The sequence below is a fragment of the Thalassophryne amazonica genome, chromosome 2, assembly GCF_902500255.1.
Source record: "Thalassophryne amazonica chromosome 2, fThaAma1.1, whole genome shotgun sequence".
Classification (NCBI taxonomy): domain Eukaryota; kingdom Metazoa; phylum Chordata; class Actinopteri; order Batrachoidiformes; family Batrachoididae; genus Thalassophryne; species Thalassophryne amazonica.
In genome coordinates this window covers 115,353,588-115,380,487 of record NC_047104.1, presented here as the reverse complement: position 1 = coordinate 115,380,487, position 26,900 = coordinate 115,353,588, and the positions used below count along the sequence as shown (strand labels likewise).

Genomic DNA, 26,900 nt, shown 5'->3' with positions numbered 1-26,900 from the left:
TCCACTGAACACTGTAGGGCCATAATCTGAACATGGAAAGAACATCATTTCACCACAAACAGTCCATGGCTAGGTGCTCATTGCAAGATTTCTGACAGAGGAGTGAAAAGAAATATTAGAAGAGTTGTGCAGGAGCCAAGGACCACTGCAGAAAGACCTGGAATTTGCAGGTACAACTGTTTCAAAGAAAACAATAACTAATGCACTCAGCCTCCATGGCCTGTATGCACGCTCACCACGCAAGACTCTATTGCTGAAGAAAAACCATTTTGAAGCTCATTTAAAGTTTGCTGCACAACATTTAAACAAGCCTGTGAAATACAGGGAGAATGGTCCACATCAACAGTGAGGTTTGGAGGTGGGAACATCATGGTTTGGGGCTGTTTTTCTGCAGCCAACACTGGCAAATATCACATAACTGATGGAAGGATGAATGGAAAAAATGTACTGAGACATTCTTGAAACAAATCTACCAGGATGATGCCGATGAATCAAGGGTGGACAATTCAGCAAGACAATGATCCCAAACACACAGCCAAGGAAACTTTCAACTGGTTTCAGTGAATGAAAATGAAGCTGCTGGAAAGGCCCAGCCAAACACCTGACTAGAATCCAATTTTACCTTGTGTGTGCTTTTTATATGTGTTCATGTACCGGGCCGGCTTATATGTGTTGTTTGTGTGTGTCGTCTGTCGTCATGAGGCCGGTCATGGCTTGCTCAGCCCTGCTGTTGACCTAAGGCAGGACATACATCTGGAGCTGGTCCCCGGGCGCCTAAAGGCGACTTCTGCTCCTAACTGGCAATTAGGATGGGTTAAATGCAGTAAACACATTTCATTGTGCAGGGAACATGTTCCTTTGTGCATATGACAATACAATTCTTTTGAATCCTTGAATCCTTGAAAATCTATGGAAAGAACCAAAGATCAGAGTTCATAGAAGAGGTCCACTGAAGCTTCAAGTTTTTTAAGACTGTTTGTGTGGAAGAATGAGCCAAAATCACACCTGAGCAAAGCATGTGACTAGTTTCTCCATACAAGAGGTGTGTTGAAGTTTCATTACCAACAAAGGCTTTTGTACCAAGTATTAAATACATTTCAGTAAGTGTGTTCAATACTTGGGCAGCATGGTGGATTAGTGGTTAGTACTGTTGCCTCACAGCAAGAAGGTGATGGGATCGATACCCACCTGTGGCCTTTCTGTGTGGAGTTTGCATGTTCTCCCTGTGTTTGCGTGGTTTCCCTCCGGGTGCTTCAGCTTCCTCTCACATCCAAAGGTCAAACTCAAAGCACATCTGTACAGCTTGATATAAATTAAATAAAAATATAAAAGTCAAGAGGATGGGCTTCATAAGTCATAGGCCACTTTAAAGTAAATGATCAGTTTTCTTGACAGCTTTCTTCAGACAAATCAGGGGATGGATACATGAACATTTCCAAGTTACTGAATATGTCTTGCATCAATCTTTAAAGAAATACAAACAGTATAGTACTGTATGGTAACTCTGTCTGCAGGAGGCAATGCTCAAAAACTAAGGGACTGTATAAGATGGAGATGAAAGCCACCAAGACACCCAGATAATCAAAAAGAAAATCCTTCTATATACCACTTCTTCATCATATAACTGGTGATGCAAAATGCAGAACTTTCACTGCATGGCGCACCTTATGCAACCCATCATCTTGGCTTTTATATTTTTATTTAATTCATATCAAGTTGTAGAAATTTGCTTTGAATTTGTGTTGAAGGAGGACAATTTTAGAAATTTGAAGAAGCATCAAGAAGCATGGTTTACTTTATGTATTTGAAATGGCATGAACAAATTAAAATGTGTAAAATCCCAAGGGGCTGAATACTTTTTCAAGGAACTGTATTCAAAGGTTTTTTGTTGTGTGTGGGCCGCCAGAAGAGGAGGTACTGCTGGCCCACCACCAGTGGGCGCTCTGCCTGAAGTGCGGGCTTCAGGCGAGAGGGCGCTGCCGCCATGGACACAGCCGGGGGTGACAGCTGTCGCTCATTACCTCTTGACAGCTGTCACCCATCTACTCAACATCATCTCACTCCATAAAGACCAGACGTCATCTCCACCTCGTTGCCGAGATATCATACTTCATTGGAGGTAATATCCTCAGCCTTTTGTAAATCTGTTTATTGTGAGTGTTTGCAGGAGAACCGGTCGTTTTTGAGGAGGCTGTGCAAGACGGCGCTCCTTTTCAGCTGAGACCGCTGCAACGCGCTGAGTGTGAGGTGGAGGTGACATTCCCACCGTTATTGTTACTGGGTGTACACACACCCACACTTGACTGTCTTTGTTCTTCGCCAGCAGTACCAGATCCGACAGTCGGGGACGGTGATCACCTGGGAATTCGGGACTTGGCGGCTCCAGTATTCACCAGGTTCTCGGGCGGCGGAAATCGTGAGGTTCCGGCTCCCCTCAGGACAGACGTCTTCTATCCTCGAGCCTGCCCACACGTCACCTTTGTGTATTGACTGTTGTGATATTCTGAGATTGTCTGTATGGTCGTTGTGCACATTCACAACATTAAATTGTTATATTTTGGCTCATCTATTGACCGTTCATTTGCGCCCCCTGTTGTGGGTCCGTGTCACTACACTTTCCCAACATTTTTTTTAGGTTTAAGCATTCTCAGGTGATATGCATTTGTTTAACAAGGGAGGATGTGGTTTAAACTGATTTATACCATGGTCAGTGAGAATTCCATGTCTAACTGGCGTGCATTATTTTTGTGTATACGCACACGTAGTTCGGCAAGTTAAGTCACTGTTATAATCACTCCGCTCTGGTCATCACCACAGCAACGCGCAAATCAGTTGGCACAGATCAGCTGTGTTTTGACAGGTGAATGACAGACATGTGATAAAACATGGATTTCCAAGTGAATTTTACTATTTTTGGCCAAAATAAAATGTTTCAGGAATGGAAAGAAGAGGACAGCAAATGATAAGAACAGCAAAAGCAAAAGATTTGTAAAGATTTAAAATCAGACGAACTGGACAAGATTGAAGACGGGAAAGAACACGAGAACGGTTCTATCCTTGCGGGCTGCTGGAGCGCTCCGCATCAAAACAGCGAGCGAGTTTCTGGACCTGTTGCCAGAGTTGGCCGCAGCTCCACAAAACAGAGTAGGGGGCGGTGTGAGTGGCCCGCTGCGGCGCTTACCGAGCCCGCAGACACGGTAAGCGCATCGAGGCAAAATGTCTTGAGACTGGCATAAAATAGTCCCAAATACTTACGCGTTTTTATCAAGTTCTGTTACCTTAAATAAATATTTGTGTGTTAGCTCACTGTGTGGGACCATGGTAAAAGCGGATTAAACAACTCAAAGCCGTGCATTATATGGTTTGAATGCACTTCGCGGAGTAACACCACCCGGCTTCGCATTGTGGTGTTTTAGACTCCGCGTCATTTATTCAAACCGTATAATGCACGGCTTCTCGTTGTTTAATCCTTACATAATACCCTATATCAAGGTGTGCACAACTATTAGACAGGTTCTTTATCTTTGACAAAATGGGCAAAAAAAAAAAAAAGGAAAAGAAATTTACCAGACACTGAAAAGTCAAAAACTGGGAAAAACCTTTAAGAGAGATGACAATCCTTTTGAAATAGCAAAGCTACTATGGCATAATGACTGAATAAATGTATTGCTGCAAAGTGGTTATTTCCATTTATCAGATGTAAAGCAAATGCCATTTTTTATACCTCACTATCATACCCTCATCCTACACAAGGGTAATGGTCCCAACCCTGGTCCACAGGGTCCTCGTACACTGTATATTTTCATCTTTCTCTTCAGTGCCAAATGCTGATTAGCTCATTCTGATGTGATAAATCAATCAAGTACTAACAGACACTTGACTAAGCAAATCAGCTTTTGGTAGAGCAGGGAGAGGTAAGGGTTGGGACCAGGTTTGTGAACCACTAGGGAAATGTAATGGTTGGGTTCTAATGCCAAATCTCACCACAACACCATATCATTCCAGTTTAAGGTCAATAACTTGGCATCTTAATTTTGAAGCATTCAACATTCAATCATATCACATTACACATGAGCACCAAAGACATTTTTATGTGCACTCAGGCAATATCCATCAGGTGGTGTTACGATGCAGCCGAGTTTCACTAAAAATTTGCAGTAAAACATGCACAAACAGTGGTGCACAAAAATGTGTACATATTTAGACAGATTGGTTTATGCAGATTTCATCCATATCGCTCATTTTTTCCACAGGGAGGCAGTGATTGTGTTAATACAACCCAGTCTCAGATATTTTTTTTTTGTGCTCCCATCATGAAATCATTAAAATTTTCGTGACAGGGTTTTTATTAACTCACTATTCCTAACCCTACTCCCACGCCCAACTGTAACTTTAACCATAACCTAACCCTACTCCTTCCACCAACCCTAACCATGACCTTACACTGCGCAAGCCAAAACACAAAAACAGGTGATGCAGGTGCACCCTGTTGTCCATTACACCTAAGTGGATGAGTTAAAGAAAACACCAGAGCAGACATGGACGGGCAGCGGGAACAAAAGTAACACAACCACCAAGAAGCAAGCCACAACTGTCTGACGTAAGTGTGGAAACAAGCCTGAGACCCATTAATGCCCAGTGTATAGAGCTGTGTGTCACAACCGTGGAAAAAAACAACCTTCTCTCGAAGGTGTGTAGAGCAGGCACTGAAAAGACAGCCAGCTACAAAACAAAGACTATAAATAATATAGATCGTGCAGCGTGATCATAGGACTCTGGACGTCATCATGAGCAAGCCATTGAACAAAACACCAACACGACTGCAGGGAATGCTGCTTCAATTCCAGAGGTATGATCTAAATGTTACAAACACACCAGGCAAGAACATGTACATCACTGACACACTCTCACATGCTACAGCAAACAGAGATGATGAAAATGAAGGTGAGAACCTCTGTGATGAGAGAGTTGTGTATGCCTTGGAGGTCACAGACACCCTGAGTGAGGAAACTCTCAGTCAACTGAAAGAAGCAAGCACGACAGATAGAGTGTGACAAGCTGTGTGGGAGAAACACATGAAAGGGTGGCCTACAAAGAAGCACAGCCTGGACAGGAAACTACACAGCTACTAGCCAGTGAGACACAACATCAGCATGCAGAATGACATTGTAATGATTGGGGACAAAATTGTCATACCTCAAAGCTTCAGGAGAGTGATTTTAGAGAAGCTGCATCTTGCACACCAAGGAGTATAGTGCACAAAAGCCAAAGCACAAAAAGTCCTTTACTGGCCTGGCATGGCATGAGATATGGAGACAATGGTGGAGAAGTGTGTGCAGCGCCAGCAGCTACAGTCTAAACACCAAATAGATCCGTTCATTCCACATCAGGTTCCAGAAATACCATGGGTGAAAGCTGGTGTGGACATCTTTGAGGTGAACAGTCAGGCGTATGTTAGGTTCTTTTATTGTGGTGAGTGATCTCAAAAAGAATTGGACAGGAAATGGACTTCAAAGTTTAAATGTATTGAAAAAGGTTCAAACTCTGATACAGAGAGTTATCTAATAACGCTGGGGTCTTGGACCAGATCACATTCACTCCAGCCTATGTTTTCCCTCTTCAAATGGTATGGCTGAACAAGCCACAAAGATGGTCAAACATTCGCTAATGAAAGCAATACAGACTGGGACTGATGCGCATCTAGCGATGCTGTCACTGAGGAACACCCCACGTTACTGGACTGAACATGTCACCTGCACAAATGTTAATGGGAAGAGTTTTGCAGAGCACACTTCCATGTTCCAGTGGCGTGCTGAAACAGTCGGCCCCACAGCACATCCACGACAAAATACAAGTCCTGCAGTCCTACCAGAAACAACACTTTGACCAGCATCCAAAGCCACTGCTGGCACTGAACCCAGCAGACACCATACACATGCAGTCAGGAGACGGTTAAGAGCCTGCAGTTGTCATCCAATAAAGAGATAAACCATGCTCCTACACTGTGCAGACTCCAACAGGGAGGATGCTCAGGAGGAACAGGTGACATCTGATGAAGATCCATCCGAGTCTGTTCAACAAACACCACCTTTCAAACATGCACATGCACCTTTCAAACATTCATATTTCCATCCATCCATGGATGGAAATGGGATGGATGGATGGATGGATGGATGGATGGATGGATGGATGGATGGATGGATGGATGGATGGATGGATGGATGGATGGATGGATGGAAATTTGAAACATGCATTGGACATGTGCATGTGCATTAAAGTGTGAATTCATACAAATATGTACGAAGTGTAGTGATTAACTTTTGGTATCAGATCATATGAGACAGGTCATCAGAATATTTTGCATGGTGAGACACTCCATCATCTATGTATGCAACATACACTACATTAAGATTAATTTTCCAAACAGAATAAAACTAATAATAAATAAGGAATATTACATGCATTCATTTTGTTTTAATAGTGTCACATTCATCAACTAGATTATATCACTCTGGGCAGATGTCCTGAGAAGTAAGTGATGGATGCATACTCAAATATTGTGTTCTGTCTGCAGGGATTAACAATGCCACAATAAAAATCAAAACTATAAAGCAGCTCAGGCATTTCTACAAGGAATTGAACAATTATCGAGTAGGACACCGTATCATTCAGTATTGTTGCATCACTATGCTTTGCAGGATTTGCAGCCAATACTACATTAATCTAACTAGGGTTGTGTTCACTTGGCTGATGGCCGACTCTCACAGCATCCGTAATTCTGACTCCACTGGCGGTGGCAACTAGCTGTGGAGTAGAAGTGGGTGGATCGATCCTAATATCGATAATATCGATACCAACGCTGGTATTGATATTGAACGACCCTCATGTAAAAACATCGATACTCAAGCTTTTTTTCTCTCCCGCACGCACTGACTGCTGCATACGCAGATTCATCAAAGTCTACTCTCTGTTTGTAAGAGCAGTGCTGCGCTGTGGCACACACCACGGCGCAGCGCACCCTTGTATTGTGGTTTGTCAGCCCTCTACCTCAGGAGATTTTGTTTTAAGTTGTGTAGAGTGATATTTTTAAGCAAAAATGTTGATTGTGATAATAAAGTACTTTGTTGTCACGTACAATGTTTGGCGAAATTCTATCCTAGGTCTTTTGGATCCTTTGGATCTATGAAGTTTAAATATGAAAAAGTATCGGTATCGGTATCAATATCTGCGATACTGGGCCTGTATTTACTTGGTATCGAATCAATACCAAATTTCTGGAATCGCCCACCTCTACTGTGGAGGACTGTGTCTATCATTTTGAGCATTTTATTCCAAAAAACCTGGAGTGACATGCCTTGTTCTGTGGTGAAATGTCCTAACACGTCTAAGACATCTCTTCTGCAATATTTGCAGTGAGTGAAATTCTTGTCTTATTTAATGTTGTATGCTATCGATGTTAGCACTTTTACCAGCTACCAGTAGCTTCACCAGCTACCAGTAGCTTCATCTGTTAAGTCCTGTAAATGTAGGATTACAGAGAAAATAAGCAGATCATAAATTTTAATGCTCGCACTAAAGCAGAACCAAAGTGCAGTCTTCACAAATATGATTTAATAAACACCCTTCTTTCATCCTGTCCAGGTCACACACTGATTCATCCACACTCCACCTCTTTATCCATTTATGGGTTCATCATGACGTAGCCAGAGTCAATGCTACCAACATGGCAACACCTAGATATAGTTTCACATCAGCTCTTCTGGGTCTCTATTAACGCCTTTACGGTGTCAAATCTCGTGCGTAATCACGTTCTTGCTGGCGAGGCCGAGATGTTGTTGTCAGTGTTTAGGCATTTGCAGCAACTTGTTTGTAACATTGCGTCGTTATGGAGGTGAGTTCAACCAAAATATGTATTTAGGTGTTGAACTACGATAATTGTGAGTCTTTAATGTGAGGTTTATAAAAAAAAAAAAAAAGCATCATGCTGTTAGGGTTGTGTGTCGGGAACCAGTTCTTTTCGGGTATCCTTAAGAAATGATTCGATCCATCGACATCAATAGCCTTTTTGCTTAACGATTCTCTTATTGGTCCTTCAGAGTGGCCGTTGTTTTTGAGGGTGTTTGTCAGGAAAATGATCATTTCTTTACATTGATTACAGACCCTGCAGTGGGTCTATATAATCAAGCGTGTCTGCAGTGCGGCTTTGCTTTGAGCCTTGAACCAATGAAGCTGTGTTTCGATCTTCGATCTGCTGCTTCGTTGGTTCTTTAATTCGCTTTATCTTAATTTTCCCCTCTAAAACCCTAAACAGCATATGTCTGTGAGTAATATTTACCTTTTTATGTTAAACCGATCTGTTATGGTCTGCTGAAACAGTTGATAGATGTATTTTATAACTTAAAAACCAGGACCGATGCTAACGCGTTAGCATGTCTCTGGCATTTTCAATGTTAAAGTTAGCATTAAGCTGAACCATTATCGAGCCTCCCTCCCTAGCGCGCAAAGGATTCTGGGATACTCTAAAACCGTCAATAGAAAATGTATTGGTGATGTCACATAGGCTTTGTCTGTGCTCTATGGTGGAGACATGCTTTTAAAGAGATCACTTGTCCTGATAGCTACGGTGTCATAAGTGGTGAATCATGGGCAAAACATTCCTCCTGTAAAATACCTGCCTCTTTCTCAAATGTCCAAAATGGCCTCTGACCAAATAGAGCGGTGATGCCATAGTTGTTTTGACTATGAATACACACAAAACTGGGGAGTCAGAATTTCCATCTTCCAACTTGGAAAGATATATAGTTTTACGAAGCTATAAAACTTTAGTCTGCCCACAGTCTCATTTTGGTGACCAGGAAGAAATCTTAACTGTAACCCATGTTAATATTGACAAGTAACACAGCAACTCTCTCTGCCACATATAGTGACATCCAGGCCATGGTAGGGGGCACATAATCATTATTCACCTTATTTTGAAGACATTTACAGTCAGCCATTCTTCTGGTTGCACTCTAACTGGAACAGCGAGTCTTAAAAATACATCCAATAAGTGTAAAATGGACTGGACAGACTAATTAACAAATAATAAATGCATACCTTGCAACATAAGCGAGGTCCACTGATTTTACTTTTCCTTCATTGGCAAACAGCAGTCATGGAGAATATCATCCTGCTCTCCAGTGCAGGTTTTGGGCTCCACAGAGCTTTGTATCCTTTGATATTTCAAAGTCCCACATGATGGTCATTAAACATCCGATTGTCATTGCCACCTTTGTGTCTTCTGACTCTTTCATTTGTCCACCCACAGTCAATATGCCAGTATGCATAGACACCACTAACATCTAGCAGGGCTAACTGCTTCAAAGTCCTCTGTCCACACCACAGCTGTGCTGTTGAGATTCCTAATCCAGCATTGCTTCCTCTCCCTGCCTTCATGGTCACACCCTTGTAAAATCAGATAAACTTGCAGGGCTTTCTCATAGATACATGTAAAAATAAAATGTGGACATCTGTCATGTTCTGTGGCTGCTCTTTTCTTCTGCCATGTTTGATTATAGCATTAATTTGGTGGTTATGTCTTCTGTGTGCCTTCCCTGTCTCTTGGTGCTGGGTGGTGGGCGTGGCACAGTATTTTAAGATGCCCACTTCTGGATCCTTCCGCACAGGTGTTTCCTATCAGCAGCTCATCACCAAGGAGTATTTAAGCCTCACTGGTTGCACTTGCCTTCGCTTCTAGCTCTGAGTTGTGTGTTTTTCCAAGTCCTGTTTCCACATAGTGTATCTGACCACTTGCCTGTTTGTACCGACCACGCTTTTTGCCTGATGATCCTGATCTGTTTGCTCTTTTTGGACTGCCTAATTGTGTACCGAACCCCACTGAGTAACTCAGTAAACGCCTTTCTCAACCAGAGCTATCATGTCGAGTCCTGCACTTGTGTCCAACCGTTTCTGTTTGACGCTCCTGATAACATCAAGCATTGTAAATACAACTGTTTTCCTTTTTTACTTTCACTTTTTGATTCTCTGTGTGCTTCTTACCCTCTGTGCTGCTATACAACACTGCTGGATCTTCAATTTCCCTGAGGAAGTCTTCCCAAGGGATTAATGAAGTTCTATCTAATCTAATCTATCAGATGTGGATCAAATTTAGTCTATTCATCAAGAGTGCAGTTTGCATCTTATTGTCACAAATGAGAGTGATTGAGGTATGTTTGATTGAGATTTAATGCAAATTGTACATCAAATGGGCTTTTCAATATTAAATTCTAATCTAATCTAACCTAATCAAACAAAATGTGCCACGTCATCTTGTTGCTGTATTTGTAATTCACATGGGTCAAAATCCTAAAGTGTTTGCAGACAAGGTAAATTTTGATCGTATTGGTGATGTAATATTACGACTCTTTTACTGAAATGGAGAATAAAGTGCAGGAGTAAATCCTTTTTTATGACTTAATGGCAAAAACATAATAATAATTAAAAGAGACTACACCTTTTAAAGATCCCATTAGTCAGTATGAAGACTGGGCACTTTTTGAACTGACCAAAACTGATTTAAATTAGAGGGTATGGTGAGAGCATGCACCTCCACCAAAGCCCAACAGTGCTTTTTTTATCTCACCTTTAATGAAGCCAAAGTGCAGATGAGGCCATTTTTGACCAGTGTAGGAATAACACTTAAATCAATGGGAGCCCTTATGAAAGTATTAATTGAAAACAATCTTGGACCCACATCCACCTGAAAAAGTAAATATAGATTTCTGTGACCAAAGGTTTACTTTGCCACAAACGCTCACTGAAATTTACTCATATGCTGCTGACCACAAAGTGAGATAAGATCACAATAATGTCCTCAACATATCAGTCAGCGGTGGACGGCCCAGCCAACACAGAGATAAAGCACATTCCACAAATCCAGACTCAAGAAAGAACAGAGTCTCCCAGTAATCTTTGATCATAGTGCTCTCATTTTAATTACTGGCCAGTACTGTAAGCAAGTAAGACTGAACGATAATTGGAGCACTAATACAACCCCAGTTCCAGTGAAGTTGGGATGTTGTGTAAAATGTAAATAAAAACAGAATATAATGATTTGCAAATGCTCTTCAACCTATATTCAATTGAATACACCACAAACACAAGATATTTAATGTTCCAACTGATAGACTTTATTGTTTTTGTGCAAATATTCGCTCATTTTGAAATGGATGCCTGCAACACGTTTCAAAAAAGCTGGGACAGTGTATGTTTACCACTGTGTTGTATCACCTTTCCTTCTAACAACACTCAATAAGCGTTTAGGAACTGAAGACAGTAATTGTTGAAGCTTTGTAGGTGGAATTCTTTCCCATTTTCAATGTGCGACAGGTCTGGACTGCAGGCAAACCAGTCTAGTACCTGCACTCTTTTACTGCGAAGCCACGCTGTTGTAACACGTGCAGAATGTGGCTTGGCATTGTCTTGCTGAAATAAGCAGGGACGTCCCTGAAAAAGACGTTGCTTGGATGGCAGCATGTGTTACTCCAAAACCTGGATGTATCTTTCAGCATTGATGGTGCCATCACAGATGTATAAATTGCCCATGCCATGGGCACTAACACACCCCCATACCATCACAGATGCTGGCTTTTGAACTTTTCACTGGTAACAATCTGGATGGTCTTTTTCCTTTTTTTGTCTGGAGGACACGATGTCCATGATTTCCAAAAACAATTTGAATGTGGACTCATCAGATCACAGCACACTTTGCGTCTGTCCATTTCAAATGAGCTCGGGCCCAGAGAAGGCGGCGGTGTTTCTGGATGTTGTTGATGTATAGCTTTGGCTTTGCAGGGCAGAGTTTTAACTTGCACTTGTAGATGCAGCAATGAACTGTGTTAATGACAATGATTTCTGAAGTGTTCCTGAGCCCAAGCAGTAAGATCCTTTACCCAATGATGTTGGTTTTTAATGCAGTGGGATCGAAGGTCACAGGCATTCAATGTTGGTTTTCGGCCTTGCCACTTACGTGTAGAAAGTTCTCTAGATTCTCTGAATCTTCTGTTTATATGGACTGTAGATGATGGAATCCCTAAATTCCTTGCAATTGAACATAGAGAAACATTGTTCTTAAATTCTTGGACTATTTTTTTCACACAGTTGTTCACAAAGTGGTGATCCTCACCCCATCTTTGCTTGTGAACAGCTGAGTCTTTTGGGGATGCTCCTTTTATACCCAATCAGGACACTCACCTGTTTCCAATTAGGTGTTCTTTGAGCATTCACCAACTTTCCCAGTCTTTTGTTGCCCCATCCCAACTTTTTTGAAATGTCTTGCAGGCATCCATTTCAAAATGAGCAAATATTTGCACAAAAATAATAAAGTGTATCAGTTTGACCACTAAATATCTTGTCTTTGTGGTGTATTCAATTGAATATAGACTGAAGAGGATTTGCAAATCATTGTATCCTGTTTTAATTTACATTTTACACAATGTCCCAACTTCATTGGAATTGGGGTTGTAGAACAACACTGTGCATAATTAACACTTCTGGCAGTTTACTGAGCAGTCCACCTGAGAAAGAATATTGGTTTTACATCTGTATCTTGTGTCATTTTATATAAGTTTGTAATGTGACTCCAACCCTTTGTGCAGCCTGCCGGGGGATCCATCCAGACTGTAGCCAGTTGTTCTGGTTTGGCTCCATTACATGGCACACCTGGAAGGTGTGAATGGGTCGGTTCTGCTCATCCATCTCTGTGATGGCATCCCACTGTAAAAACACATTAAAAAACACACAATACATCCTTAGGTTGTCACATTAAGAACATAAAAAATTAACCAAAACAAAAAACTGATGATGTCTCAAGACAAAAGTGAGGGATAGTCAGAAAGTCTGATTTTCAAAGTATTCTCTTGGCACAGGCAACATAAGGACACTGTACAATTGTGAAATGACAAATTACACCTATGATGAGCATGAATTATGTTAAATATTGAACCTGGGCATCTAGTGACTAGATGCCCAGGTTCAATATTATATATAATACTAGATTCTAGTATTGCATGTAGCGAAACCTAATTCGTATAGAAACATGATGCATATTTGAGAGATAGTGAGCTGGTCTTACTAATATTTTCAAGCTTTTGCATCATGCAGAGGTTCTCATTTGTCGGCAGTGCTTTAACACTGTGATGATCAGAGGTTTATAACCTCAAACATTTATTGACAGAACGCCTGTGCCTCCCAACTAAACCTTTAGGATTCTTGTACATGCCCTGGTTGTAATATTTCTAAGCTATATCAGCTGAGATGGCATAAATTCCATCTTTGTCCTATAAATGTTGAGCAAAATAAAGTTGAATTTATGACCTTATAAAAGACCAGCTTGATAATGATTGATAATGCATTATTGGACAATTGTAACAAATAAAATTCTGAACATGCAAATTGGTTTGACGTGGCGAATATAAAATGACCATCTGAATAATGTGCAGTCTAGTGTAACCCTGAAGAGCAGGTCAAAATGAAAAGGGGTGTCACTGCTCCAGTCTTTTACATAAGACACACATACAGATTAATGTTTAAGGTACTCAGAACATTTCATCTTCCTCTAAAGCCCTATTTGGATGGTATTAATTTTATATGGGAGGTGGAGTAACACAATTTTACCACAGGATGTCTGTAATATTTATGGCAGATTCACATGGGATAACAAATCTCCGTATAAATTACAAAGATGGGAGGGGCTGCTCAATAAACAGCCTTGACACACTGCTGTCACTCCTCAAAATAACAAATAGAATATAAACCAGCCCACTTTCTGTCATCTAGCTTATGTTTAATTATGTTGGCTTCAACTTTTTGCTGTTTGGGCTGTGCACAGAGGTGCGCTCATGTGCTCAATTATGTGGTCCAAACACACCTCACACAAGCCTAAAACAAACATTTCCCGTGTGACGGACTTTGTGGCTTAATGTTTTTAATCTGCATGCAGAGGCATACAGCATGTTGGTAGTGCACTCAAACCGTGTGCCATAAACAGAACAGGTGGTCCAAAGACACATAGTGAGGGAATGCACAAAGGTGACGCGCTGACATAAACATGACCACATGACTTTGATATTTCCATATTTACATCAACTGTGAATAAAGACAAGCAGTAAGATACTGTCTGGTAAATCTGTATGAAGTAGACAGTTCTCACAAACTGACTATAGTCCATTGAGGCTTTTCAGGTTTCAAATCCTGCAAAACCTCAGAGAGGTCGCCGCGCTGCGCGATCTCAGTAACATTGAGAACTGCATTGAGACGCTCTGATTGGGCTTCACTTTAACCGCTGCACACGGACAACAGCATTAACATCGCAACATAAAAGTATTTTTATATTGTGCCTAAAACTCTCGGGAATATATTCTCTGGGATTATAGACATTATTGCGTTTGTTTTATGTAAACATACGAGAATCACAGGCTATCTCTCCGTTATTTTCAATGGGAGCTGCTGTGAGCTACACTCGCTTCCTGATCATGTTGTTCTGGGGGAAAATAAAGTTTGCTCTTTAACGTCTTGATTATTGTTCTTTACAACACTGTTTGTCCTCTTTGTTTCAGACTAATATATATAACATGTCTGAAATTCGGTTTGCGCTTATTAAATTCCAAGCAGATTAAACGTAGCAGACATGGATTATTTGTTATAATTGTTTTAGCAAGTGGGCAGCACGGTGGGTTAGTGGTTAGCACTGTTGCCTCACAGTGAGAAGGTCGTGGGTTCAATTCCCGTGGCCTTTCTGTGTAGAGTTTGCATGTTCTCCCCGTGTTTGCGTGGGTTTCCTCCGGGTGCTCCAGTTTCCTCCCACATCCAAAGATATGCGGGTTAAGTGGATTGGAATCTTTAAATTGTCCGTAGGTGTGTGTGTGGGTGTGTCTGTGTTTATTTGTTTGTGGCCCTGTGACAGCCTGGCGTCTTGTCCCGGGTGTACCCCGCCTCGCGCTCTATAGCTGCTGGGATGGGCTCCAGCCCCCTGTGACCCTTAAATGGACTAAGCGCTAGAAGATGAATGAATGAATGAATGAATGTTTTAGCAAGTTTTCAGGGTATCATGCAGCAGTCTCTTATTAACGTGATGAAAAGCATAAAAAATTACATTTTTGTAGTATAATAGTCATTTACAATCGTCATCATGTGGATTCTCTATGTTGTTTTGACTGCAGCGACTCTCTGGCGCACAAGGGATTATGGGATACGTGAAAACCCCGAATGGGCCAAGCAGGTTTTCGGTAAAGGACATGTCACACTAAAATCATAACAATTTAGATTTAGTGACCATCCGATTGTGTTGTCATTTCGGCTGCTCCCATCTCAGGAAGGGGTCTCCACAGTGGATACAGCCAGATCCGCATTGGTAATTGGCAAAAGTTTTACGTCGGATGCCCTTCCTGACACAACTCCAGTCTCACCCGGAGAAACACACAGCTGCTGGTGTTCCGAAGAGGTCTCCCATCCAAGTACTAGCCAGATGCTGCACTGCTTAGGGCCCCTTCACACATAGTGCGAATTTGGTCAATTTGTGCAGAAAGTGCGCATGAAACAGGAATCGTGTGCAAAATGTATAATTTTGTAGCTGCCTCCAACGCATCGTACACCTGTTGCTACAACTATTTGCGTACACCAGCGGCTGAAAGACAGAGTGTGCGCTTTCCGAGCCAGTTGATCCCTCTCACGGCCAAATTCCAGCTGACATGCACAAACATCTAACAGTGCTCGCTTGGCACTTAGAAAATGTGTGGCCAGTTGTACGATCATCGCGAAAACAGTCAGCAGAAGATCACTGTCAAGGTGGATGTGAAATTTGTCTAAGTGCCCCACGGGTGTGAAATTGCCAAGTGTACATGTGGCGTGCCAGAGTGTCGGCTCTCCCCACAACACGTGTGCATGTGTTTCCCACCCCCCCACAACATATCTGTGCGTGTGGTTCACCCATCTCTCATCTAATCACAGAGTGACATCTTGGTCTGTGCGCTGACAGGACAGTGGGCGTCTCTGGCTGCCCACAGCTGTTGGGACTTCTCTGGTTCTGGACATCACAGCTGCAGCACAAGTCCCAGGTTTTGACGAACACGCACGTGTGTGTGCTTGTGTGGAAATACATAAAACATATACTGATTTTGCGATGGGAGGAGAAACGGGCCGTCAATCTGTTTGGACACGCAGTAGGTGATCTGAATGTCATGTCTGACAGGACACATGTGTCGGGATGTGAGGGCTGTGAGCAGTGTGCCGCACGACCAGGACAAGCGAACAGTATGATAAATACACCACTTTCAGTAATGTATCAGCAGAAATATGCCGTACCAAATGCTGTATGGTCAGTTATCACAGCACTTTTTTTTTTTTTTAGAAAATATGTTTATCTGCTTGTTGATTTTACCCATTTCATGCTCCTGTTACAAGACAGTGATTGCAGCGCACTGGTAAAGTTTCTGTCTGGTAAGCAGAGGGTGTGGGTTTGAATCCCATGGTGTTTTTTCTTTTTATTTAACCAGGGTTATTTAATGGTCCCTTCATGACTGTATGTTTGTGACCATGGGTCATCTACAGAGGAACAGACGGATCATACTTGTATTGCTCGCTTGATAAATGCAGTGTTTTTATATGGTGTGTGGGTTTATTTAATTTTAAATACATCCATCTCCTTCCTCATTTCAGGTAGATTCCCATAGCTTTCATAGGACTGCTCAGCTTTTGGAAGGTGCAGATTTGATTCCTGTGGCTGGCATGTAATTTTTTTTATTTTCAGTAGCTGCACGATGTGTAACCACATTGCACAGCTGCTGTGAAAAGCTGCTGTCTTCCTGCATGCACAAAACAGTTGCAGCATGTATTTTTTTAATTGTTATTTATTTTTTTTCACACATTGTGTAACCACATTGTGCAGCTGCTGGCACTGTGTTCCCACGTACCGTCGCACCGGCATCATGCACACCTGCCCATCATCGCGATGTTTCGTGGTTCTATCATACGAGCTGTTTCGCCATGAGTCGCCCTGGAGTTGTACGTATTTGCACTATGTGTGAAGGGGCCCTTAGCTTCTGAAATCTGATGGGATCAGGCTTACACAGAGCAGACCAGCTGCAGTGACCATCTGATGATCCACGGGATTACTTTGTGCACTTTCGTGACTGGTTTCAAAGTATATGGCAATTGCAGCAAACAGCTACAGAGACTTCCAAGAACAAAGTACTCGTGAGTTTCCGACAGGTGACGTAGGTGTTAGGAGCGCCCCAGCATGAGCTTCATTGGAATGTATCTGTTAAGGTTAAGAACGGAGGCACAGATTAATTCCAAAGTTTACACAAGTGTGATGTCGTGTTATGACAACTCGTTTTTAAGTGAAAACTGTTCATTTTGATGCAGACATGGTAAAAGCAGCAGCTGTGAGAAGGTTTTTTTGCACCTGTGGCAAAAAGCCTTTTCACACTCTGGGAATATACAACCCCTGGCAAAAATTATGGAATCACCGGCCTCAGAGGATGTTCATTCAGTTGTTTAATTTTGTAGAAAAAAAGCAGATCACAGACATGACACAAAACTAAAGACATTTAAAATGGCAGCTTTCTGGCTTTAAGAAACATTATAAGAAATCAGGAAAAAAAAACTGTGGCAGTAACGGTTACTTTTTTAGATCAAGCAGAGGGAAAAAAAAATATGGAATCACTCAATTCTGAGGAAAAAATTATGGAATCATGAAAAACAAAAGAACGCTCCAACACATCACTAGTATTTTGTTGCACCACCTCTGGCTTTTATAACAGCTTGCAGTCTCTGAAGCATGGACTTAATGAGTGACAAACAGTACTCTTCATCAATCTGGCTCCAACTTTCTCTGATTGCTGTTGCCAGATCAGCTTTGCAGGTTGGAGCCTTGTCATGGACCATCTTCTTCAACTTCCACCAAAGATTTTCAATTGGATTAAGATCCGGACTATTTGCAGGCAATGACATTGACCCTAGGTGTCTTTTTGCAAGGAATGTTTTCACAGTTTTTGCTCTATGGAAAGATGCATTATCATCTTGAAAAATGATTTCATCATCCCCAAACATCCTTTCAGTTGATGGGATAAGAAAAGTGTCCAAAATATCAATGTAAACTTGTGCATTTATTGATGATGTAATGACAGCCATCTCCCCAGTGCCTTTACCTGACATGCAGCCCCATATCATCAATGACTGTGGAAATTTACATGTTCTCTTCAGGCAGTCATCTTTATAAATCTCATTGGAATGGCACCAAACAAAAGTTCCAGGATCATCACCTTGCCCAACGTAGATTCGAGATTCATCACTGAATATGACTTTCATCCAGTCATCCACAGTCCACGATTGCTTTTCCTTAGCCCATTGTAACCTTGTTTTTTTCTGTTTAGGTGTTAATGATGGCTTTTGTTTAGCTTTTCTGTATGTAAATCCCATTTCCTTTAGGCGGTTTCTTACAGTTCGGTCACAGACATTGACTCCAGTTTCCTTCCATTCTTTCCTCATTTGTTTTTTTGTGCATTTTCGATTTTTGAGACATACTGCTTTAAGTTTTCTGTCTTGACGCTTTGATGCCTTCCTTCGTCTACCAGTATGTTTGCCTTTAACAACCTACCCATGTTGTTTGTATTTGGTCCAGAGTTTAGACACAGCTGACTGTGAACAACCAACATCTTTTGCAACATTGCATGATGATTTACCCTCTTTTAAGAGTTTGATAATCCTCTCCTTTGTTTCAATTGACATCTCTCATGTTGGAGCCATGATTCATGTCAGTCCACTTGGTGCAACAGCTCTCCAAGGTGTGATCACTCCTTTTTAGATGCAGACTAATGAGCAGATCTGATTTGATGCAGGTGTTTACAGGGTGATTCCATAATTTATTCCTCAGAATTGAGTGAGTCCATATTTTTTTCCCTCTGCTTGGTCTAAAAAAGTAACCGTTACTGACTGCCACAATTATTTTTCCTGATTTCTTATAGTGTTTCTTAAAGCCAGAAAGTTTCCATTTGAAATGACTTTAGTTTTGTGTCATGTCTGTGATCTGCTTTTTTTCTACAAAATTAAACAACTGAATGAACATCATCCGAGGCCGGTGATTCCATAATTATTGCCAGGGGTTGTACATGCGCGACCAGGTTGGTTTAAAGGTCAAAGTGGTGTAAAAACATAAACAGACGTGTGGTCAGTCAGTGACAGCATCAATCAATCAACTGTCTAAATCCATAATAAACATAATTTTACAGATGCTTATAAGAAGGAGTGAAAATGCAACTATTTTACCAAGCCATTACAATATAAATATTATAAATAATTACCTTAAGATGATCCCAAACGCTTTCTCCACCCCAAGAAGCGCACAAGAAAAGTGCTGTAGAAAATTCCTCTGTGCTTCTGGAGCGATTACAGATGGTTTTATCAGCCAATCTCTGAGAGCAAATGATTAATCAGCTATGAGTGTTGTATATAACTGTGAAAAATCTAATATATATATATATATATATATATATATATATATATATATATATTATCTAATGGTAGTTATAGCTAGGTAGGGGTCAATAAAGAATTACACAGAGGTCAAAATGCTCTAGTCATGTTAAAAACTATACCACATTATTTGTCTGATCATAACAATCCCAAAACGGTATAGTTTGTGATATCTATGACTGAATTCCATGGAGTTATGGGGTAAAAACAGCAAAAATGGTGACAAAGGTCAGTTTCAGTTTGTACAGGGGGCAAAAGTTAAAGTTACTACAATTTCAGTAAAAAAAATAAAAATAAAAAAATAATAAAAAAAATTATGCAAATTATTGTTTGGGTTCATAGGGTTCTAAACATGAATAGTTTTCACCATCTGTCATGCTTAGTTTTCATGTTACAGGGTAACATATGTCACATGTCATAGAATCCAATGGACGTAGACCTTGTTTGATCATTACTTTAGAGACCAAACATTCAGCACAGTCAAAAATATTTCATTTATTAATCCTTTATTTCAACCAATAATTAGCGTCATTTTTTTACTGAAATTGGAGCAACTTTAACTTCTGACCCCTGTACAAACTGAAACTGACCTTTGTCACCATTTTTGCTGTTTTAACTCCATAACTCCAGAACATTCAGTCATAGATAGTCCAAACCTTTTGGAATCATGATGTTCAGACAAATAATGTAGTGTAGTTTTCAACGTGATTGCAACATTTTTAAATTTTGACCTCTGTGTAATTCTTCATTGACCCCTAGCTGGCTACAGCTGCACCCCTGGGATGGCTGTACTACATTTTTGTGTAGGCCATGGTGTCAGGTTTTAGCCCTGGACCTGCCCAGAATCTGGTTTTGTCCCCAGTCTCCGTCCATGTCCCTGTCTTGGTCCTTCTGTTTAGCTCTGAGTGTTTATTTTCTGTTTCTTCCACTTTGGTCTTGGTTTTATGATCTGTTACACTTCAGCCATGTTAAGTTCTGTTCTAGTTTAGTCTCTGCTTTTTATTTAGTCATACTGTGTCATCACATTAGGTTTTGAGGATTATCTGTTACACTTCGGCCACTTATTGAGTTCTGTTCTAGTTTAGTCTTCATCCTTTACTTTCTGGTTATTCAGTCACTGTCTTGAGCACATTTGTAAATCAGGGTGTACACTCCTGCCACATGTTGAGTTCTCATCTAGTTTAGATCCAGCCTTTAATTTTCTGTTCTTTCTGCCTTTGTTTATTCTGTTTCCCACATTTGTATTCTAGGTATCATTATTTCCTAATTGTTTAACATTTGTTCTGTCACTGTCATATTCCTCTTTTTCCTGCTTTGTCTGACACGCTCACCTGTCACTCCACTCGTCTCACTCAACCACGCCTTCTTTCCTGCACCTGCATCTCATCACACCTTGATTATCCTCTACTTTTAAACCCTTTGTCTTCCACAGCTCACTGCTAGTTCGTTGTGCATTCTGCCTCGTTCCAAGCGACCTGTATCCTGTCATAGTCTGTGTTTTTGCCGTTCTCGACCTCTGCTTGTCCTTGACCATGTTTTTGCCTGAGCTTGTTAACTTGCTTCTCTGTGCCTGAACCCTGCTTGTTTTTGACTATGTTTTTGCCTCCTCTGATACACCTGTTTGCTCGTGCTGGAACTCCACTTGTCACTGACCACGCCGCCGCCTCAACACTGTCTGTACTGCCGCCTGCCTGCTTGTGACCCTGTGTATCAACCTGAGCCTGTTTTTTGGATAAAACCTTTTTCTTAACCCACATCTGAGTCATGCATTTGTGTCCATCCGCCCGCTGTGCCTCATCACCTCAGTCCCTGACACATGGTACACTGGGGCTGGTTTCTAAGTGTTGTTTTGTTACCTTACATGGGACCGATTAGGTCAAAACTGATGACTGGCTCATAGAATAGAGTGACTGTGCAAGAACAAGACTTGGACATGTTCATGTACACTGAAAAAGAGAATAGTTGAACCAACTTAAATGTAGTGTTTCAATTGATAACATCTAAATGAATTAAGTTGTTTGAGCTTAAGGTTGCAAGTTAAATTACAAACTTAGTTCAAACTTACAAACTTCTTTTTTCAGTGTACATATATCCACTGACCTGTAGTAAACTGGCTGTAAAAATGATCATTTATTCATTCATTTATTTATTTATTTTGTTGAGAATAATCCTTATGTTTAGTTTTTTAGTAGTATTACCATCACAAGGGATTTTAATCTGCATGTAAATAATTCTGAAAACACAGATGCAAGGAGTCTTTTTTATGCTCATGGACACTTTTAGCTTAACACAGCATGTACAGGGGCCAACCCATTCACATGGTCATACTCTTGACCTGGTATTGTCCAAAGGGCCTAAATGTTTGTACAAATGTTATGAACTTGGCTGCGTCTGATCATTTTTGTGTGTTTTTTGATATATGCATGTCCCCTCTTCTTCATAATCGGTCTGGGACTGTAAGAAAGAGAGTCATAAATGAGAATACCATTGTTCTTTTTGAGCAAGCAATTGCTCAGAGCCTGCCCTGGACATCATACTCTGTAGATAATATGACTAATTTCACCTTAAAGATGACACAAATTATGGATGACACTGCTACTATGAAAATGAAAAAAATCAACAACAATCAAAGTGCACCATGGAGACGAAATTCAATAGTTAAGTTAGCAAAGAGAAATTGCAGGAAAACTGAGAGAAAATGGCGAAAGTCTGGGCTTCATATTGACTACCAAATCCATAAGGATATGATGCGGCTGTATAATTGTGAAATTTGCAAGGCAAGACAGGCCTTTTTTTCTATTATCGAGAGAAACATAAATAATGCTCGTGTTCTATTCTCTACTGTTGAGAGATTAACAAATCCCCCAAATGACCTAGTACCCGAGCTTCTCTCGGTACATAAATGCAACGGGTTTGCGTCCTTTTTCCATTTTAAGATTGAGAAAATAAGATTGAACATAACATCAAAATTGCAAACAACTCATCTTTTGGAACTGTCAGGTATTGAAAGACGGCCTCAATACATTATGTCAGAATTTAACTCGATCAACCATGAAACATTTATTAAAATTGTTAAAAATCTCAGCTCTGCCACTTCCCAAATGGACACATTGCCCACTAGTTTTTTTGAGAGTAGTGTTGTAGTGTTGTTGTAGTAGTGCACCCACTAGTGTTTTATCTCATTGCAGCAGATGTGCTTCTGATTATAAACACATCATTACAAACTGGCACTTTTCCTAGGTCCCTTAAAACTGCAGTTGTAAAGCCTCTGCTCAAAAAGAATAACTTGGATCCATCAGTACTGAGTAACTACAGACCTATTTCCAATCTTCCTTTTATTGGAAAAATAATTGAGAAAACTGTTTATAACCAATTAACTGCATTTCTATTGTCAAATAATTATTATGATGAGTATCAATCAGGCTTTCGTGCTTATCATAACACTGAAACAGCCCTTGTTGAGGTAATAAATGACATTCATCTAAACACTGATACAGGGAAAACATCTGTCCTGGTGCTGCTGGACCTCAGTGCGGCTTTTGATACAGTCGACCACCAGATACTACTTCATCGACTGGAGCACTGGGTTGGTTTTTCAGGTGTTGTCATAAAATGACTTCAATCTTACCTACAAGACAGGACTTATTTTGTTGCCATAGGAAACTATTCCTCAGCACCAGCATCCTTGACCTATGGTGTCCCTCAGGGATCAATCCTAGGCCCTTTACTGTTCAATCTCTACATGCTCCCACTTAGCCAGATCATCAGGAAGAATGCAATGTGTTATCATAGCTATGCAGATCTACCTTGCTCTTGCTCCAAACGATTATGCGCCCCTTGACTGTCTCTATCAATGTCTAAATCAGATTACCAGCTGGATGTCACAAAACGTCCTTCAGCTGAATTCTGATAAAACTGAAGTCATCATATTTGGTAAGGAGGAACAAAAACTCAAGATTGCAAATCTGCTTGAGGCAAAGGGACTGAAGGCAAAGGTTGTTGTTAGAAATCTTGGTGCCAATATTGATAGCAATCTGAAATTTGACAGTCACGTGAAATCAGTTACTAAATCTGCTTTCTTTCATTTGAAGAACATTGCAAAATTAAGGGACCTCATGTCAGCAACAGATTTAGAAAACTTTTAGAAAGCTTTTATTACAAGTCAATTACTGCAGTGCCCTCTTAACTGGACTTCCAAAAAGACTATAAAGCAGTTACAAGTTATACAAAATATAGCTGCTAGAGTTTTGACTAAAACAAAAAGAAGTGAGCACATTACCCCTGTTCTAAGGTCTTTACACTGGCTTCCAGTAAGCTATAGAATTGATTTTAAAGCTTTGCTTCTTAAATTAAATGGCATTAAATGGCAGTGGCCCAAAATACATACATGACATGTTCAAACAATATCTCCCAAGTAAATCACTCAGGTCTCAAAATAAGAATCTTCTAATGGAACCCACCACTAAAACTAAATGTGGTGAAACTGCTTTTAGTCTGTATGCAGCTAAACTTTGGAACAGGCTACCAGATGGAGTTAAAGATGCCCCAGCTGTTTTTGTTTTTAAAAACAGACTCAAGACAAATCTTTTTAATGAAGCATATTGTTAAATCTTTTCTTTTTTGTTTTGCATTATCTTTTTAGCTTGTACCTCCTATTTCTTATCTTGTTTTGTTTTATACCATATTCTGTTTTATCTTGCATTTGATTTTTTTATTATTATTTTACTTTTTTCTCTATTCTCTTTTTATATTTTGCACTGTTCCTTATTATCTGTAAAGGACATTGAAATGCTTAATGTACGAAATGTGCTCTATAAATAAATTTGCCTTGCCTTGACTTGCCTAGTTTGTCCATTTGCTAATGGCCTCTGAAAATGGAGAGATGTGTATAAAAACATTTTTGTAAAACCTTTTCAATTAAACCTGAATGTTTACACTGCAAACACATCCTGATAGTGTCATTTCAGTTCCATTATGGTGGTGTACACACAAAAATGCAAAAATCTGATCACTTTCGAACTATAATTAGACCTCACTGTCAACTCCGTTCTGCTGTTGAGAAGTAAAGAGAAAATTCCTGTATTAGCTCTGAGGCCCACTGACGTTGGTGTTTGTACCCATTTACAGCTGGGTGGACTGGGAAGATGCAGATGAAGCATCTTGTCCAAGGGCAGTGCCAGATAGTGTGAGCAGGGATCAAACCCAGGTCTGCATACAGAATTCGCAGCCCAGCTCCTTATCTACCTGCTTACACACACACACACACACACACACACACACACACACACACACTGGACTGCAAAGTTCACAAGAATGAATATCTTGAACGTGTCACTCAAACACAGACCCATTAAAAGTGGATGACAGACAGCACGTTGACTCTTTGAGGAAATTAATACAACAGAAGCTGAGTGTTCTCATATATAAATTATTAAATAACACTTTAACCTTGAATGGAGTCTGCAAACGCAATTAATCTTATATTAATTACTCTATCTAAAAAAGCTCTATGTGACACCCAAGGGTTGAGTGATTAATTAATCATGAGCAGTGGTGTGTTCTTTTGAAACTCCTACCTCCTAATAACGCTCCTCCTGTACCTTACGATGTTAAGTGGACCCAGAGGTACTGTAAAGTTATGCATATATCACTGCTGTGTGAAACAGTAACACTCTGTAAAAATGTAGACTCTGTTATATGTTCAGCCTGTGATAGGTTAAAAACATTTAAAGATGTATTTTATTCTTACATCATACATTTATACCTCTGTAGTATACAATGCATTCGGTTAGTATTCACAGCGCTTCACTTTCTCCACATTTTATGTTACAGCCTTATTTTTTTCCCTCTTCCATATACAATACCCCATAATGACAATGCTTTTTTTTTTTACATTGCAATTTATTAAAAAACAAAAACTAAGAAATCACGTGTACATAAGTATTCACAGCCTTTGCCATGAAGCTCAAAATTGAGCTCAGATGCATCCTGTTTCCACTGATCATCCTTGAGATGTTTCTACGGCTTAACTGGAGTCCACCTGGGGTAAATTCATTTGATTGGACATGATTTGGAAAGGCACACACCTGTCTACATATAAGGTCTCACAGTTGACAGTGCATGTCAGAGCACAAACCAAGTATGAAGTTAAAGGAATTGTCTGTAGACCTCCAAGACAGGAGGGTCTCAAGGCATAAATCTGGGGAAGGGTACAGAATCATTTTGACTGCTTTGAAGGTCCCACTGAGCACAGTGGCCTCCATAATCTGTAAATGGAAGAGGTTCAGATCCATCAGGACTCTTCCTAGAGCTGGTCACATGTCTAAACTAAGTGATTGGGGAGAAGGGCCTTATTCAATGAGGAGACCAAGAACCCGATGGCCACTTTGTCAGAGCTCCACCATTCCTCTGTGGCGAGAGGAGAACCTTCCAGAACGACAACCACCTCTGTAGCAATCCATCAATCAGGTCTATACAGTAGAGTGGCCAGACAGAAGCCACTCCTTAGTAAAAGGCACATGGTAGCCCACATATAGTTTGCCAAAAGACAACTGAAGGACTATCAGACCACAAGAAACAAAATTCTCTGGTCTGATGAGACAAAGATTGAACTCTTTTTGTGAATGCCAGACATCATGTTTGGAGGAAACCAGGCACCACTCATCACCTAGCTAATACCATCACTACAGTAAAGCATGGTGGTGGCAGCATCATACTGTGGGGATGTTTTTCAGCAGCAGGAACTGGGAGACTAGTCAGGATTGAGGGAAAGATGAATGCAGAAATGTACAGAGACATCCTGGATGAAAACGAGCTCAGAGATGATAGATAGATAGAGATCGAAATTTTGCAAGTACTGTATATTTAGACGTGTTCAAAATGTCAAATGTTACCATTTGGGCCACATGTTGTTCTTGTTCCACTAATAAAATAAAAGATCTGTGCCAAATTTTATTGTAATCGGACATTGTTTAGGGGTCTCCCATAAAGCAACAATTTTCCCCAAACAAGCAATGTAATAATCCAGTAACTCCAGTAATGTTCTCCTCTGGGTGACCAATCAACAACCACTTTTTGCGATTAGAAGCCATCACATGTACCTGTAAAAGAAAAATAATGGCATCAGAGTCTTCTCCCGTTAGGGTGGCATTGCCTCACCAGCGGAGGGAGAGGAATATATGCTACTCTGGGGGACCTCTACATCTTATCTGATTGAGTTCAAATTTGGTCTGCACCTATAAAAGCCCAAGTAGTATATAAGTAGTAGTATAAGATGAACAGCCCTACTGTATATAGGGTTAGAAACAGTAAAGTATCAGAGTGGCAATCCAAAATTTTGGATTGATATCAGTCTATTATTAGCCAGTACAATACAGTCTATTATCATATAC

General features: G+C 40.5%; 1 protein-coding gene across 1 annotated transcript in view; it reads right to left on the bottom strand.

Moving 5' to 3' along the window:
- LOC117529603 (ephrin type-A receptor 6-like) overlaps positions 1 to 26,900 on the bottom strand; it is a 384,313-nt gene that overhangs the window by 212,527 nt on the left and 144,886 nt on the right. The window contains exon 3 of the mRNA XM_034192438.1: positions 12,625 to 12,753. Coding sequence (XP_034048329.1) covers positions 12,625 to 12,753 — 129 coding nt within the window. The remainder of the gene's footprint in view (positions 1 to 12,624; positions 12,754 to 26,900) is intronic.